Below are 13577 nucleotides of genomic sequence, written 5' to 3' on the forward strand. Positions count from 1 at the left end.
TTTTGAAAGAATGAAGTAATTGATTAACGACTTGAAGGTATTTAGCGAGGTTACCTTCATGGGTAGTGTACTCTTTTGCAATCTGGCGAATAACTAGTTGCGAGTCACTGAAGACCTAAAGTTCCTTTACACCGAGCTGCAGCGCCATGCGAAGCCCCATAATTAACGCTTCGTACTCCGCTTCATTGTTAGAGGTCGCGAAGTCGATGCGAACTGATTTCTCGACCATGGCTCTATCTGGAGATGCTAAGATGACTTCGACTCCACTTCCTCCAGGGTTACTAGAACCGTCGACAAAGAGAGACCATATTGACTTGGTAGCTTCCTTTGTGGGTACGACCTCTGCTTCTGGTTCCCAATTTGGGTCATCGACAGGGAAATCTGCTAGGAAATCAGCCACGACCTGCCCTTTCTGTGAAGTGCAAGGGACGAACTCCATGTGGTGTTCTCCGAGCTCTTCGGCCCATACTGCCATGCGAGTTGTCTTGATTTCTTTGTGAAGAATTTTCTTTAAAGGTAGGTCGGTGAGAACGTTGATTGGATGTGCTTGAAAGTAGGGCCTGATTTTTCTTGCATAGTATAACAATGCGAATACTGCTATTTCAATGCACGAATAATTCTTTTCAGCTGGAGTGAGCGTCTTACTTGTAAAATAGATCGGTTTCTCTAAGTTGTTTTCTTCTTTGAAAAGAACCGAGCTAATGGCAAAGTCGGATATCGCCAAATATAGCCCCAGTGTTTCGCCATCCTTAGGATTGGCCAGGACGGGGGGTTTAGTCAGGTACTCTTTGAGGGTGGATAACACTTGGTGGCATTGATCGTTCCACGAAAACTGCTCACCCTTTTTGAGAAGTTGCAAAAAAGGTCGATACTTAGTTTGATGCCCTTGATATAAATCGGTTGAGTGCCGCGACCATTCCTGACAACTTCTGAATTTGCTTCTTTGTCCGGGGATCAGGCATGTCCAAGAACGCTCGGATTTGGTCTGGATTAGCTTCGATCCCTCTTTGTGATACTTGGTATCCAAGGAACTTCCCGGAGGATGCTCCAAAAAAGCACTTCTCAGGATTAAACTTCATTCGAGTTCGGCGCAATCTGGAGAACGCTTTCTCGAGATGAGTGAGGTGGTCTTCCGCTTTCTTGCTTTTGACGACCATGTCGTCAATGTAGACTTCCATGGTGTCACCTAACATGTCCTAGAACATGTCAGTGATAAGACGTTGATATGTTACGCCAGCGTTCTTAAGTCCGAAGGGGAGGACATTGTAACAATAGATTCCTTGTTCTATGATGAATGATGTTTTCTCTTGATATTCTTCAGCAAGTGGGATTTGGTTGTATCCACTGTACGCGTCCATGAAAGAGAGGAGCTCATGACCACATGTCTGATCTACGAGTCGGTCTATGCGAGGTAGAAGGAAGCTATCCTTTACGCTTTTCGATTAACGCTCGCGGAAGTCGACGAAAAGTTGAGCGGTGAAATAATATCCCTAGCGTTGGGACTGAATTTAGCGGAGGGTCTAACCGCGGTCGCTCTTTTGGGAACTACGACGATGTTAGCGATCCAGTATAGATAGTCTACTCTTCTAATGAACCCGACTTGCTTAAGTTTATCAACTTCATCATTGATGGCTTTCTGGAATCGCAGGGATAGTCGGCGAGGTCGTTGACGAACTGGTCTAGCATTAGGGTTCACATTTAGTCTATGAAATGCAACATTAGGATCTATTCCGGGCACATCGACATACGACCAAGCAAAAACATCTTTATTCATGGCCAAAAAGTTTACAAGCTGGGCCTTGAGTGTGGGGTCAAGGTTAGCCCCTACATATATTTAACTTGGGATCATCTTCGGTTCCTGCGACCTTCACTTTCGCCTCTCTTCAGAGGTTGAGATGTTATCTTTGGTGCTGATGCTTCCTCAGTTAGTGATACTTTATCGATCTGAGGGATAGTGGAACTGGCTGCACGAGCTGGAACGATATCTGTGGCGACGACAACATGGGATGGAATGGCCTCTGTGGTCATGACAACAGAGTCTGGAGTGACCTTTGGAATTGATATTTGTTGCGCAAAACATGACGGCGCGACTTCTGGGGTGCTCACGGGTGGAACAACAACAGCGGAAGCGACTTCTGGGGTCGTAATTGCTGGATTGACAACAACTGATGTGACTTCTGGGGTCTAACCTGGTGGAGCAACAATGGTTGGATTGACTTCTGGAGTTGAAATAGACGATTGGACCTTCTTCATTTGCCCCATTGTATCGATTGCTTTGATGCTTTGGCTCTGACCTCGGCAACCAGGTCTTTGGCCATTGTATAACTGGTGGGCTCGTTCCTTATGTGAGTATGCAGGTCAGCAGTCTTATTTGCAAAGAGGATTTGATTACAATGATAACCTTCGAGTTGATTGCTTCGAAGTTCCATCATGCCTCTTGGGCCTGGGAAGCGGAGGACCTGAAGTAGCGTGGATGGTATAGCTTGCATTTGATGAATCCAACGCCGCCCTAGAATAGCATTATAGGATGACTTGATGTCTAGAACGCTGAAGCGTGTATTGAAGCAGACTTTGTCCTCTCTAGATCCCACTGAAATTGGGAGTATGATATCGCCGATTGGGTCGGCCCTGGAGCCATTAAACCCATAAAGAGGAGCGATCGGATCTATAAAGACTGACTTAGGTAAGTTCATTTCTTGAATTGTATGATAGAACAGAATGTCGCACGAACTGCCAGGGTCTATCAAGATGCGTTTGACTGTCCAGTCGCTGATCTTGACATGGACGACAAGTGCATCGTTATGAGGGAGGCAAACCTTGTTGAGGTCGACCTCGGTGAAAGTAATATCCCCTGCGTTGCGACCTGAATTTCACGGAGCGTGTGACGCTTGTGAAGAAAAATGATAAACTTCTTGAAGGGCGCCGACATACCTACGTTTCTCTCTGGAAGATGTCACGAAATCATCTGGAAGGTGATCATATGAATAGTTCTGGCGTTGTCTCGATCTGATGAGTGCTGTCGGCGAGAATGGCGAGAATGGTCAAGGTCTCGAGGACGTCCTCTGCTGCGGGAGCGAGCCTGAATCTTGTGGTGGTCTTGGCGAGGTGGGGATCTACTACGCACCCGGCGAGCCATGAGCTTATGGCATAAGTCGCCGTCGGCTATGTTAGTATATTGTTTGATATGTCCTGCTTCGATGAGATCTTGGAGGTAGTGCTTTAGCCCCTAGCATGCATCGGTCTCGTGACACTTGGCTCGGTGAAATGCGCAGTACCGTTTGTCAAGTCGGTCCACTGGTTGCCGCACCTCAGGTCGAAAATATGAAGCTCGCTTGATCTTTTCTAAGATGTAACTAGGACAGCGTGTCAGGACGGCGAACTCTCGGTTATTGTTCATTTTGTTACCCGGTTTTCGTTCTTACTGTCGAGGGCGCTTTTTGGAGACTGGGGGGTCATCTGATATTGCTGCGACCTTTTCTTCTTATGGTAGGCCTTGACGCCGAAGATGCCTTCCCCGCAACTTTATATACTTGTCGAATTCTCGCCGCATTTCGGATAAAGTCTCGGGGCGCTCTTTCATCGGCCGATTTGGTGAGTGTCGTTGTTCCTTTGCATTACCGGTAAGCGTTGTAGAATGCCAAGGTGGCGAAAGACTCTTTCAGTCCTGCTTCCATGCACAGTAGTTCGGCTTTGAACTGACCTAAAAATTCACGAATTGTTTCGTCTTCGCCTAGTGAGAGTTGGAAAAGCGAATCCAGATCAGCTTTCTTATGTCTATTGTGCACATATTGGCTAGCAAATGAATCGGTAAGTTGCTCGAAGGTCTTTATCGAGTCTGGCTCGAGTGAGAAGAACCAATTGAGTGTTTCATCTTTGACCGGGCCGGAAACATGAAACCATGGCTTTGACGATGGAGGTGATCGAACTCTGGTGCACTATAGAGTGCCAAACTTTGGATATAACAAGCCACATGTTGACCAGGGCATGTGTTGCCGTCGTACATCGAAAAACGTGGCTGAACGAAATCTTGAGGAGAGGGTTTATTTAGTACCTTCGTGGTGAATGGCGATGCGCGGTACGTCTTGAGCATTTTCTAGACGATCTGGATTGTATCCTTTCTTACTACGCTTTGGCCAATTCGTTGTGATAGTTCGTTAATCTGCTGATTAACTTCATTGATGTCGCTCTCGACGCGTTCCTAGCCGGTTGTTGCCGCGGCGTCCCACTTGTGCAATAAATAAGAATAGCGAAGATTTTCCTGCCGGAGCAAGGAAATGCTCTCATTTGTTAAACCTATCTGGTTTGCGAGGCTTGCCATGCTTCGTGGGTTTGAGAGTTTTGGTTTTTGAGTTTTGATTTGTGTGAAATTGGTGTCTCAAGTAATCGAGACCACAGACGGCGCCAATGTAAAGGAGCGTTTTTCCTTTACATTTACAAGGGAAAGAAGAAGAAGGGGTTTGGATTTGGAAAGACCGGGTTCGCTAAGGAGCAAGCTGCCTACGTATCTTTTCTTGATTCTGGGGGGAGAGAAGAATCAGGTATCACGTAGTTCATGTAGGTGGTATTTATAGGCATAAGAGAATATTCATCTTCGAGACACGTGTACTCTCTTATATATATGTAGGGTGGAGATTACGAATGAGTGTTGGGTTGGTTCTGGTAGGAAGGTGGTGATCATTGGGAGTGGGTGCAGTAGTTCATAATTCCCGGTAATTGGAAGTACAGGTATGGCTTTGGTAATGATTACCCTTGGATTAGGGAAAGTGTCTTTATTCGAAGCGTTCTACTCTAGGTCGTTCAGTCTTCTTGGAACGTTCTTGAGCGAGCTGGAGTGTACCACCTACATAAAGTGAGCTGCTCGCGAGTCGATCTTGGAGGACGATGTCCTGATTGCGCTGCGATCTCTACTTATGCTTAACGCGTGCTTAATATTCTTCAATGAGAATATTACTCCCTTACAATGACCCTTCTACTTCCTAGAGGTTCATGAATAATTAGGTACATGCTCAAGGAGACAAGGACTTTCTTGAAAATGACAAATTAATATCTCCAACAATGACATGGTAAACTAATTAATATCGGCAAATTATATATATATATATATATATATATATATATATATATATATATATATATATATATATATATAATTTGTAGAAAATTTATTCTAAAAATATACTTATTGTTAAGTAAACAAGAAAATCAAATTTATATAACATATATATCATAAACAGACATTTAGTTCAACAAATGAACTTAATTTACTAAAGAAATATTTGTCTTAAATTGTTAAGAATATACAACTTAAATATACTTACTCTTTACCAATCACCAAAAGTACAAATATTTTATCTTGTAGATGTCTTGTACTTTTTGTTAAATTCGAGCCTAGTGTAGGAACATTATGTCCTTAAGACAGATTTCCCCTTCATGGTGTTTGAAGGTTGATGGGAAATTGTCTCCCAAGATAGAACAAATTTCCTTCTATAGAAAGCTAACACTTCAATTCTATAGAATCAACGAACACAATATAGTATTTGACTAAGAACAGATGGAAAAGAAAAAGATAAAAATGTGTGATCTGGTGTGTCTTTCTCTCCAAATTCATCTACTATTTATAGGTGAGAAGTGCCTTTTCGAAACAACACAATGACTTTTTGAAAAAGTTAGGCACCTCTTTGAAAAGTCACATGTTTTGAAATAACGCACCATTTTCGGCATAAACACTGTTTCGAACCAATGCCTATTTCGAAAGGTCGCACCTTTTTGGCATAATGCACGCTGTTTCAAACCAGTGCATATTTCGAAAGGTCACACATTTTCATCATAATGCACAGTTTCAAAACAGTGCACCATTTCTAAAAGGTTTTTCTTTATTTACTTATTGTTTCAAGTAAAACCTATTTCATCTCAAGTGGGATAATTTGGGAAGACAAATTACTTATTCATATCTCAATATATAGATTTGTGCAAATCCATTTTTCTAATAATCCCCCACATGAATGAAGATTTGGTTTCTTCTATCATAAACATTGGATTTCTTTTCTTTTACAAATGAAAAGATACCGCATTAAGTCAAGTAGCATGAGAGGCCTTGAACTTGCCTTAGTGAAAGACGATCGGATTTAATTGGACAATCAGTAGACTTCAATTAATGTCCTTTAATTGTCAGCCATTTGTATAAACCTAGACAATCATCTTCATGCAGTACCTTCTCAAATATTGTTGGTTCTCACGTTTGTGTTTACTTTGGCCTTTAACACTTCTTGGTTTCAGATAGTGCTTTTGAGACATTTGCCTTAAAATTCTCATAGAAACGACCCCACTTCACACTCACATAGGTGATTTTTATAAAGAGTATCCTGCAATACTCCACTTGAATAACATAAATTTCCAAGATATAGTAAATCATTAAAAACTTAACTTATCATGGGTCTCGCGGACATATATAATATGTAATAAGTTTGTAGAAAATTTGTTCCAAAAATATACTTATTGTTAAGTAAACAAGAAAATCAATTTGATATAACATATATATCATGAACAAACTTTTAGTTCAACGAATGAACTTAATTTACCAAAGAAGGATCTGTCTTAAGCTGTTAGGAATATACAATTTAAATGTACTTACTCTTTACCAATCACCAAACAGTACAAATCTTTTGTCTTGTAAGTGTCTTGTACTTCTTTGTTAAATCATAGCCTAGTGTAGAAACACTATGTCCTTAAGACATATTTTCTCCCTCACGATGCTTGAAGGTTAATAGGAAACTGTCTCCCAAAATATAACGGATTTTCTTCTATAGAAAGCTAGCACTTCAATTCTATAAAATCAGCGAACACAATATAGTATTTGACTAAGAACAAAGGGAGAAGAGAAAGATAAAAAAATGTGTGATCTGGTGTGTCTTTCTCTCTAAATTCATTCACTATTTATAGGTGATAAGTGCCTTTACGAAACATCCACAATGACTATTTGAAAAAGTTAGACACCTTTTTGAAAAGTCACATATTTCGAAATGACGCACTATTTCGGCATAAATTCTGTTTCGAACCAATGCCTATTTCGAAATATCGTATATTTTCGGCATAATGCACTGTTTCAAATCAGTGCATATTTCGAAAGTTCGCACATTTTCGGCATAATGTATTGTTTCAAACCAGTGCACCATTTCAAAAAAAAAATTCTATCTTTACGTACTGTTTCAAATAAAACCTATTTCATCTCAAGTGGAATAATTTGGGAAACAAATTACTCATTCATATAATCATATCTCAATGGATTTGTGCAAATTCATTTTTATTAATGAAGAACAAAAAGTCCGTTGAGCTAAGTCTTATCTTGTTAATGTAGAAGCAGAATAGTAAGTGGCACTCGAAAGAAAATTAAAAATGTAATCTCAAAAGGTTCGCCACTTTCTTCAAACAATGGCAAGACCAAGAAATGTAGAATTCACTTTAATTTAGAATGAAATGCACGCATGTCTGGACGTGGAAAGCTTTTAAAGGGTGCACCAATCATCTACAACATTGCCAAGACCAACGTGATGAAAAAATTAACCTAAAACTAAAGAAAAGCAGAAACAACGTGAGAAAAATACTGGAGCTAAACTAAGTACTAACACCTATAGTGAGTAGTTACATCATTCGTAGACTGGTGTAACCTTACTTTTAAGAACGATATTGTACGGGAAGCAATGCACTCAAAGAGTTGCCCCGGTGCCACCTGAAATGCTATGTGACACTTAATCAAACAAACTAGTTGTACGTACAGCTATGCGGATATACATATCAAATCGAATTTTTGGATCACACAAGGAAAAATAGTGGTTTGGCAATATATGCCAATATCTTGCAAAGATTTAGTCATTTATAAAGAAAGATTTTCGTTGTTGGATTAGAAGGGCATATTCAATCATACGGATCGAGTTATAGATTATTGAATAATTTAAAATTTTGGCAACACATGTACGCCTGTAAACATATAATCATTTTGTGTACAAAACAAAGGGTTGCATATGGTATGAGATTTGTTAACCATTTTCTGCGTTGCTTTATGTAACATATATTCCTCATATCTAAATAGCCTGCTGTAGACTTGTATCTGATTCCAAAAGTAAATCTCCACAACTGCACTATATAAACAACCTCAGCCTCATTGGCATTCATTCACCAAAACAAACTTAGCTAGTTGGTCTCTGTTTAAGTGTAAAGTCTTTCTTCAAACCATGGAAACAAAGATTGAGAGCTTGTGGGTTTTGGCCCTCATTTCCAAATGCTATAATTTCTCTTCAGAAAATATTGTCTCCTGTGTATATTTCGTCATTTCAGTTTGGGTAGCTTTGATCCTTCTTTACTGGACTTACCCAGGAGGGTCTGCTTGGGGAAAGTTCTATTGGACCAAGAAGCCCAAATCTAAACCAATACCAGGACCAAAGGGTGTACCTTTGTTAGGAAGCATGAACTTGATGGCAAGTCGTATTGCTCACCAACGACTCGCAGTCGAGTCAGTTCGGCTGGGAGCAAAGCGTTTGATGGCTCTCAGTCTAGGTGAGACACGCGTTATCATAACTTCCAATCCCGATGTAGCAAAAGAGATCTTGAACAGTTCAGTGTTTGTTGATCGTCCAGTGAAAGAATCAGCTTACATGTTGATGTTCAACCGATCAATTGGGTTCGCTAATTATGGTGTCTATTGGCGAACTCTCAGAAAAATTGCAGCCAGTCATCTTTTCTCTCCTAAACAAATCAATGTCTACGAGTCCCAGCGTTGTGATATCGCAAATCAGATGATTTCAGTTTTACTAGTGGAAAAAGTATTCGTGTGCGTGATACATTGATAAGAGCATCATTGAACAATATGATGCATTCTGTATTTGGTCGTGAATACGGTCTATGTTCAATGAACAAGGAGACCGAAGAAGTGTGTGAATTGGTTGAAGAAGGATATGAGGTTCTAGGGATGCTCAATTGGTCTGATCATCTTCCATGGTTGGGTGCCTTCGACCCTCAAAAGATCCGGTTCAGATGCTCAAAAATTGTTTCGAGGGTGAACCAGTTCGTGAGTCAAATAATTGCAGAACATAGAGTCCGAACGAGTGAGAATAAAACTAGCGATTTTGTGGACGTTTTACTATCACTTCAAGGAGCTGATAAATTATCCGACAGCGATATGGCAGCAGTTCTATGGGTAAGTAACGCACTGACAACTTTACCAAAGTATGTAATAACAAATGGTCCATAGATATCACAAAAATGACGAATGAATTCTTTCTTGGTCATTTTTCTCCTAACAAAGATATAAAAAATGTGCCCCCCCCATAATACTGACTGTTGAAGGGGAAAGAAAGTGCGATTTTTCACACAAGAGCAAGCTAAAATAGGTAGCAAATCATGATTTATTTAAATCTCTTGGACACCAAGAGAATAAATTACTCATACAATTGGAGCTTGTTTTTTTCATCCTGATCAACATATTTGTTCTTTAATATGAAACAGGAAATGATATTCAGAGGAACAGATACAGTGGCCATTATGATTGAATGGATACTTGCAAGGATGGTACTTCATCCCGAAATCCAATTAACTGTTCAAAAAGAACTGGACCAAATTGTGGGAAAGTCTCGCCGAGTAAGGGAATGTGACATTCCGGCAATGACATACCTCCCAGCAGTCATCAAAGAAGTTCTCAGGCTACATCCACCAGGCCCACTACTCTCTTGGGCCAGATTAGCAATCACAGACACCATCGTAGATGGTCGACCCGTGCCAGCTGGGACTACAGCATTGGTTAACATGTGGGCCATAATGCGAGACCCGGAAGTGTGGACTGAGCCAATGGAGTTTAAGCCAGAGAGGTTCTTGAACAAGGAAGCTGATGTGGAGTTTTCAGTATTAGGCTCTGACCTCAGGCTTGCGCCATTTGGATCTGGAAGGCGAAGTTGTCCTGGCAAGGCCTTGGGCTTGACAACTGTAACCTTCTGGGTAGCGTCGCTGTTACACGAATACGAATGGAAAGCAGCCGATCAAAACCCTGTCGATCTATCAGAAACGTTGAAGCTCTCCTGTGAGATGACTAAACCACTCACTGTTAAGCTGCGCCCCAGACATGCATAAGTTGTCTGTGTTGTCATAGACCTCTTAGAACTATCTTCTGCATATAGCCCCACAAAGAAAAAGTTTTTTGTGCGTGGACTTTTATTTCATCTATCCCTGAAGTTTAAATTGTATATATGTCTTAACTTTTATGTGCCTACAGTTTATTGTAAGCCATTTGTAATACTATGTCTCCTCCATAGTTGTTCCAACACCACTGTCAACTCCATACATGATAACTGTTCAAATATTTAAGTGTCCGGTCATTTTGTTTTCCAACAAACTCAATTAGCTCCTGCAGAATGTCTCCGATGGATTTGTCACAACTGCGGCTAAAATGCATTGGTACGGTAAGTTCGTTTTAGCAATTTCTATCAATTACAAATGTGTGCAACAAATTATAACAATGCGTTGATGATGATGTAACATCACCAAACTCTTTTCAAATTTTTCATAAAGGTGTTGGTAACTAACGTTAGTTCATCACCAACTCATACAAACATGACTAGCACTGCTCACCGTTTTGTGCCTGTGAGGGAATAGTATTCACATCCAATAAATGCCACACGCGTGTCCAGCATAAACATAATTACCAACCGACTTCAGGTACTCGCCCTACAAGCTTGCTTTATAGTGGCTCAACTTAGGCGGGCGATCTACGCAACTCGATTCTAAAGCAACGTCACCACCAGCTGACCTCAAGTACTCAGTCCACGAGCTCACTTCAAAGTGACTCGGACCGGGTGACGACCTCGTCCAGAAATGACCTCTCCAACACTCACGCCACCCAATTCCACAACGGCTCGTAACATACGTCATTACTGCTGACTTCATAACCGCAGCTTCAATCATGCACCTCATTAAACATCCATAACTCGCCATCATGGCTCGCAAATGACCTAAACCTGACCTGACGTGGGAAAAAAAGAAGCGCATACATCTTGCCTATATAAAGAGGAGGAAGAACTACGTCTGACTTGATTCAAGTCTCCCCCTATAGAGAGAGAGATCTTGATACGTAAGCAGTTCGCCCACACGAACTCGGTCAATTCCAATCTACAAACCCTTTTCCCCAAAAACTGCTTACATTTGTAAGATTAACAAATCATAACTTTTACATTGGCGTTGTTTGTGACTCAATTTCTTGAGAAACTACAAATCTTCAAAACAAAAACACCTCAAGCCCACAAAGCATGGAAAGCTTACAGGAGCAAATCGAGAACCTGGTGAGCTAGCTTGGCACGATGAACGAGAGCATCACCCTGCTCTGACAGAATAATATTGTGCTAAAAAATCAGGTCGCATCGCAAAACCCAAACGGAATCACCGCTGAGGATGACATCAACGAGGTGAAAGAGAACGCTTCATCGCTAAAGTCAAAACAACCAAGCTAATTAAATATTGTAAAAAATGTCTAGACAAGATAAAATTGCATTCAACCAAAGTTTATGGGGATCTAGTAGTAATAGTTTGTCTTCTGGTACTACCATTGAAGATTACTACATGAAAAAAGTAAGAGATGAACATAATGATATGATGAGGCGAAGGAGGAGGAGGAGGAGGCTCAAACAGCCATTGAAGATGTGGATACAGACAAACGTGGTGGATATGTGATGGGCAGAGCATATACGTTTAGAGATGGTGGTGATGTACATAAACAAACTATATACTGAGAGATTACTTCACAACACCTTGTAGGTGACCTCCTCATAAGTTTAGGCGAAGGTACATGATGCAAAGAGAGTTTTTTACTTATATGTTGAAATCTGTTGCAGCATTCGATGACTACTTCCAAAACAGGGTGGATGGATTGGGTCGGCAAGCAATTTCTGGGTTGCAGAAGGGATTAGCTGCAGTTGAACAATTAACAACTGGTTGTTTATCTGATTCAACGGATTAGTATTTTCAACTTGTAGATTCCATAGCAACTGTATCTATGAAGCATTGGTGCGCTGCAATAGTCATGCCGTTTGAGGAAGAGTACTTGAGACGACCAACTGAGGCATACATGGTTAGGATATTAGCTGAAAATGCGGAAAGGGGTTTTCCATGAATGCTTGGATCAATCGACTGTATGCACTGGGTGTGAAAGAATTGTCCAACTAGATGGGTTGGACAACATATGGGGTACAAGAAGAAACCAACTTTGGTACTTAAAGCCATTGCAAACAAACACTGTTAGATCTGACATTGCTTTTTCGACTTACCAGGTTCACATAATAACATTAACGTGCTGCTTTATCGTTCTCATGTTTTTGAATCATTAGAGCAAGGTGAGGCTCCTTCTGTTAATTTTAATGTGAATGGTAATGCCTACGATATGGGATATGATATTGCTGATGGTATTTATCCAAAATGGGGCACATTTGTTCAATCCATTCGTTATCAAAAGAATAAGCATGAAAAGATATTTAGTCATTGTCAATAAGCTGCAATAAAATATATTGAAATGGCGTTTGGAATTTTGCAGGCAAGATGACATATTATTAATGCTTTTGCGCGTTGTTAAAGTGTTGTTATTCTTGGGGACATAATGAATAAAATAATGTATTATAATGCATAATATGATTGTTGAGAATGAACATGAAAGTGGGGTGTGAATTGGAAAGGTCAGAGGAATGAAAAAAATATACTGAGCTCTATAAGGAAGAGGATGGTTATTATTTTGTCTATCAGATGATTCAAACAAAAAATAAAATAAAAAATGAAGTTACACATACTAATCTTCAAATGGACTTAATTAGTTGAGCATGTGTGGAATTTGGCTGGTATTGAAGAAACACCAACACCAATTTATGATCCAAGTTGGTCGCTAGATGTAGAGGGAGAATGAAGGGAAAATGGAAATGAAAGTGAGTGAACCATGAAGTTCCAAAGTGTGATGTACGTATTATTTCCTATGTAATTCCAAAAGTAAACTATAAAGTTATAAAATGTGATGTATTTCCTATGTAATTCCAAAAGTGAACTATGAAGTTCCTGTGTATTTTATGAGTTGTGTTTTAATGAATTATATTACAATATATTTTAATTTTATTGGTAATTGTATTTCTATTAAAATAATTATCTTGATTAATTAAACATAGTGCATATGTCATTAATTATACATACATTGAAAAGAATATACATAGTGCATTAATTAAAAAGACAATGAAATTAAAATACATAGTTCATTAATTAAAAATATATTTAAATTAAAATATATAGTACATTAATTAAAATAAAATATTAGATATTACATAAACTTAGTTAGAGCTAAAACCACCTTTAGATGTCTTTGCCTATTCAGCACGTATTTCAACTTATTGTTGCTTGATCATAAAAGTGGTATCGGGATAGAGGACACTTGTATTGATAGCTAAAATCTTAGCTTCATATTGCATCTTTTGAAGCTGATTTTTTCCATTTGAACTCGATTTTTTTCCAATTGAACCCGATTTTTTTCTTCTCTCGTCGTCACAGTTTTTTAACAATTTGCAAGC

General features: G+C 39.7%; 2 protein-coding genes across 2 annotated transcripts; both read left to right on the top strand.

The window, feature by feature from the left end:
- Window positions 1-8163: 8163 nt before the first annotated feature.
- On the top strand, window positions 8164-10307 carry LOC147507983 (cytochrome P450 78A9-like). Its single transcript, XM_086600609.1, is given in 3 exon segments — window positions 8164-8802; window positions 8805-9190; window positions 9499-10307. Coding segments are annotated over 3 exon segments (1578 nt in total). The 5' UTR covers window positions 8164-8228; the 3' UTR covers window positions 10117-10307.
- A 1198-nt stretch (window positions 10308-11505) lies between these two features.
- Window positions 11506-12523, top strand: LOC147507984 (uncharacterized). Its single transcript, XM_086596655.1, has 4 exons — window positions 11506-11575; window positions 11871-11969; window positions 12012-12137; window positions 12306-12523. The coding sequence occupies exons 1-4, from the start codon at window positions 11506-11508 to the stop codon at window positions 12521-12523; spliced, it is 513 nt and encodes a 170-aa protein (XP_086452781.1).
- Window positions 12524-13577: the final 1054 nt, after the last annotated feature.

The sequence above is a fragment of the Coptis chinensis genome, chromosome 3 (assembly GCF_015680905.1).
Source record: "Coptis chinensis isolate HL-2020 chromosome 3, ASM1568090v1, whole genome shotgun sequence".
NCBI classification, from domain to species: domain Eukaryota; kingdom Viridiplantae; phylum Streptophyta; class Magnoliopsida; order Ranunculales; family Ranunculaceae; genus Coptis; species Coptis chinensis.

What these genes read in the sequence shown, in the direction of transcription:
- LOC147507984 (XM_086596655.1), top strand. Translation starts at nt 11,506, where the DNA reads ATGTCTAGACAAGATAAAATTGCATTCAACCAAAGTTTATGGGGATCT. An exon ending in TAGTAATAGTTTGTCTTCTG is followed by an intron (nt 11,576 to 11,870) that starts GTACTACCATTG and finishes AATCTGTTGCAG; the next exon opens with CATTCGATGACTACTTCCAA. An exon ending in AGTTGAACAATTAACAACTG is followed by an intron (nt 11,970 to 12,011) that starts GTTGTTTATCTG and finishes TTCAACTTGTAG; the next exon opens with ATTCCATAGCAACTGTATCT.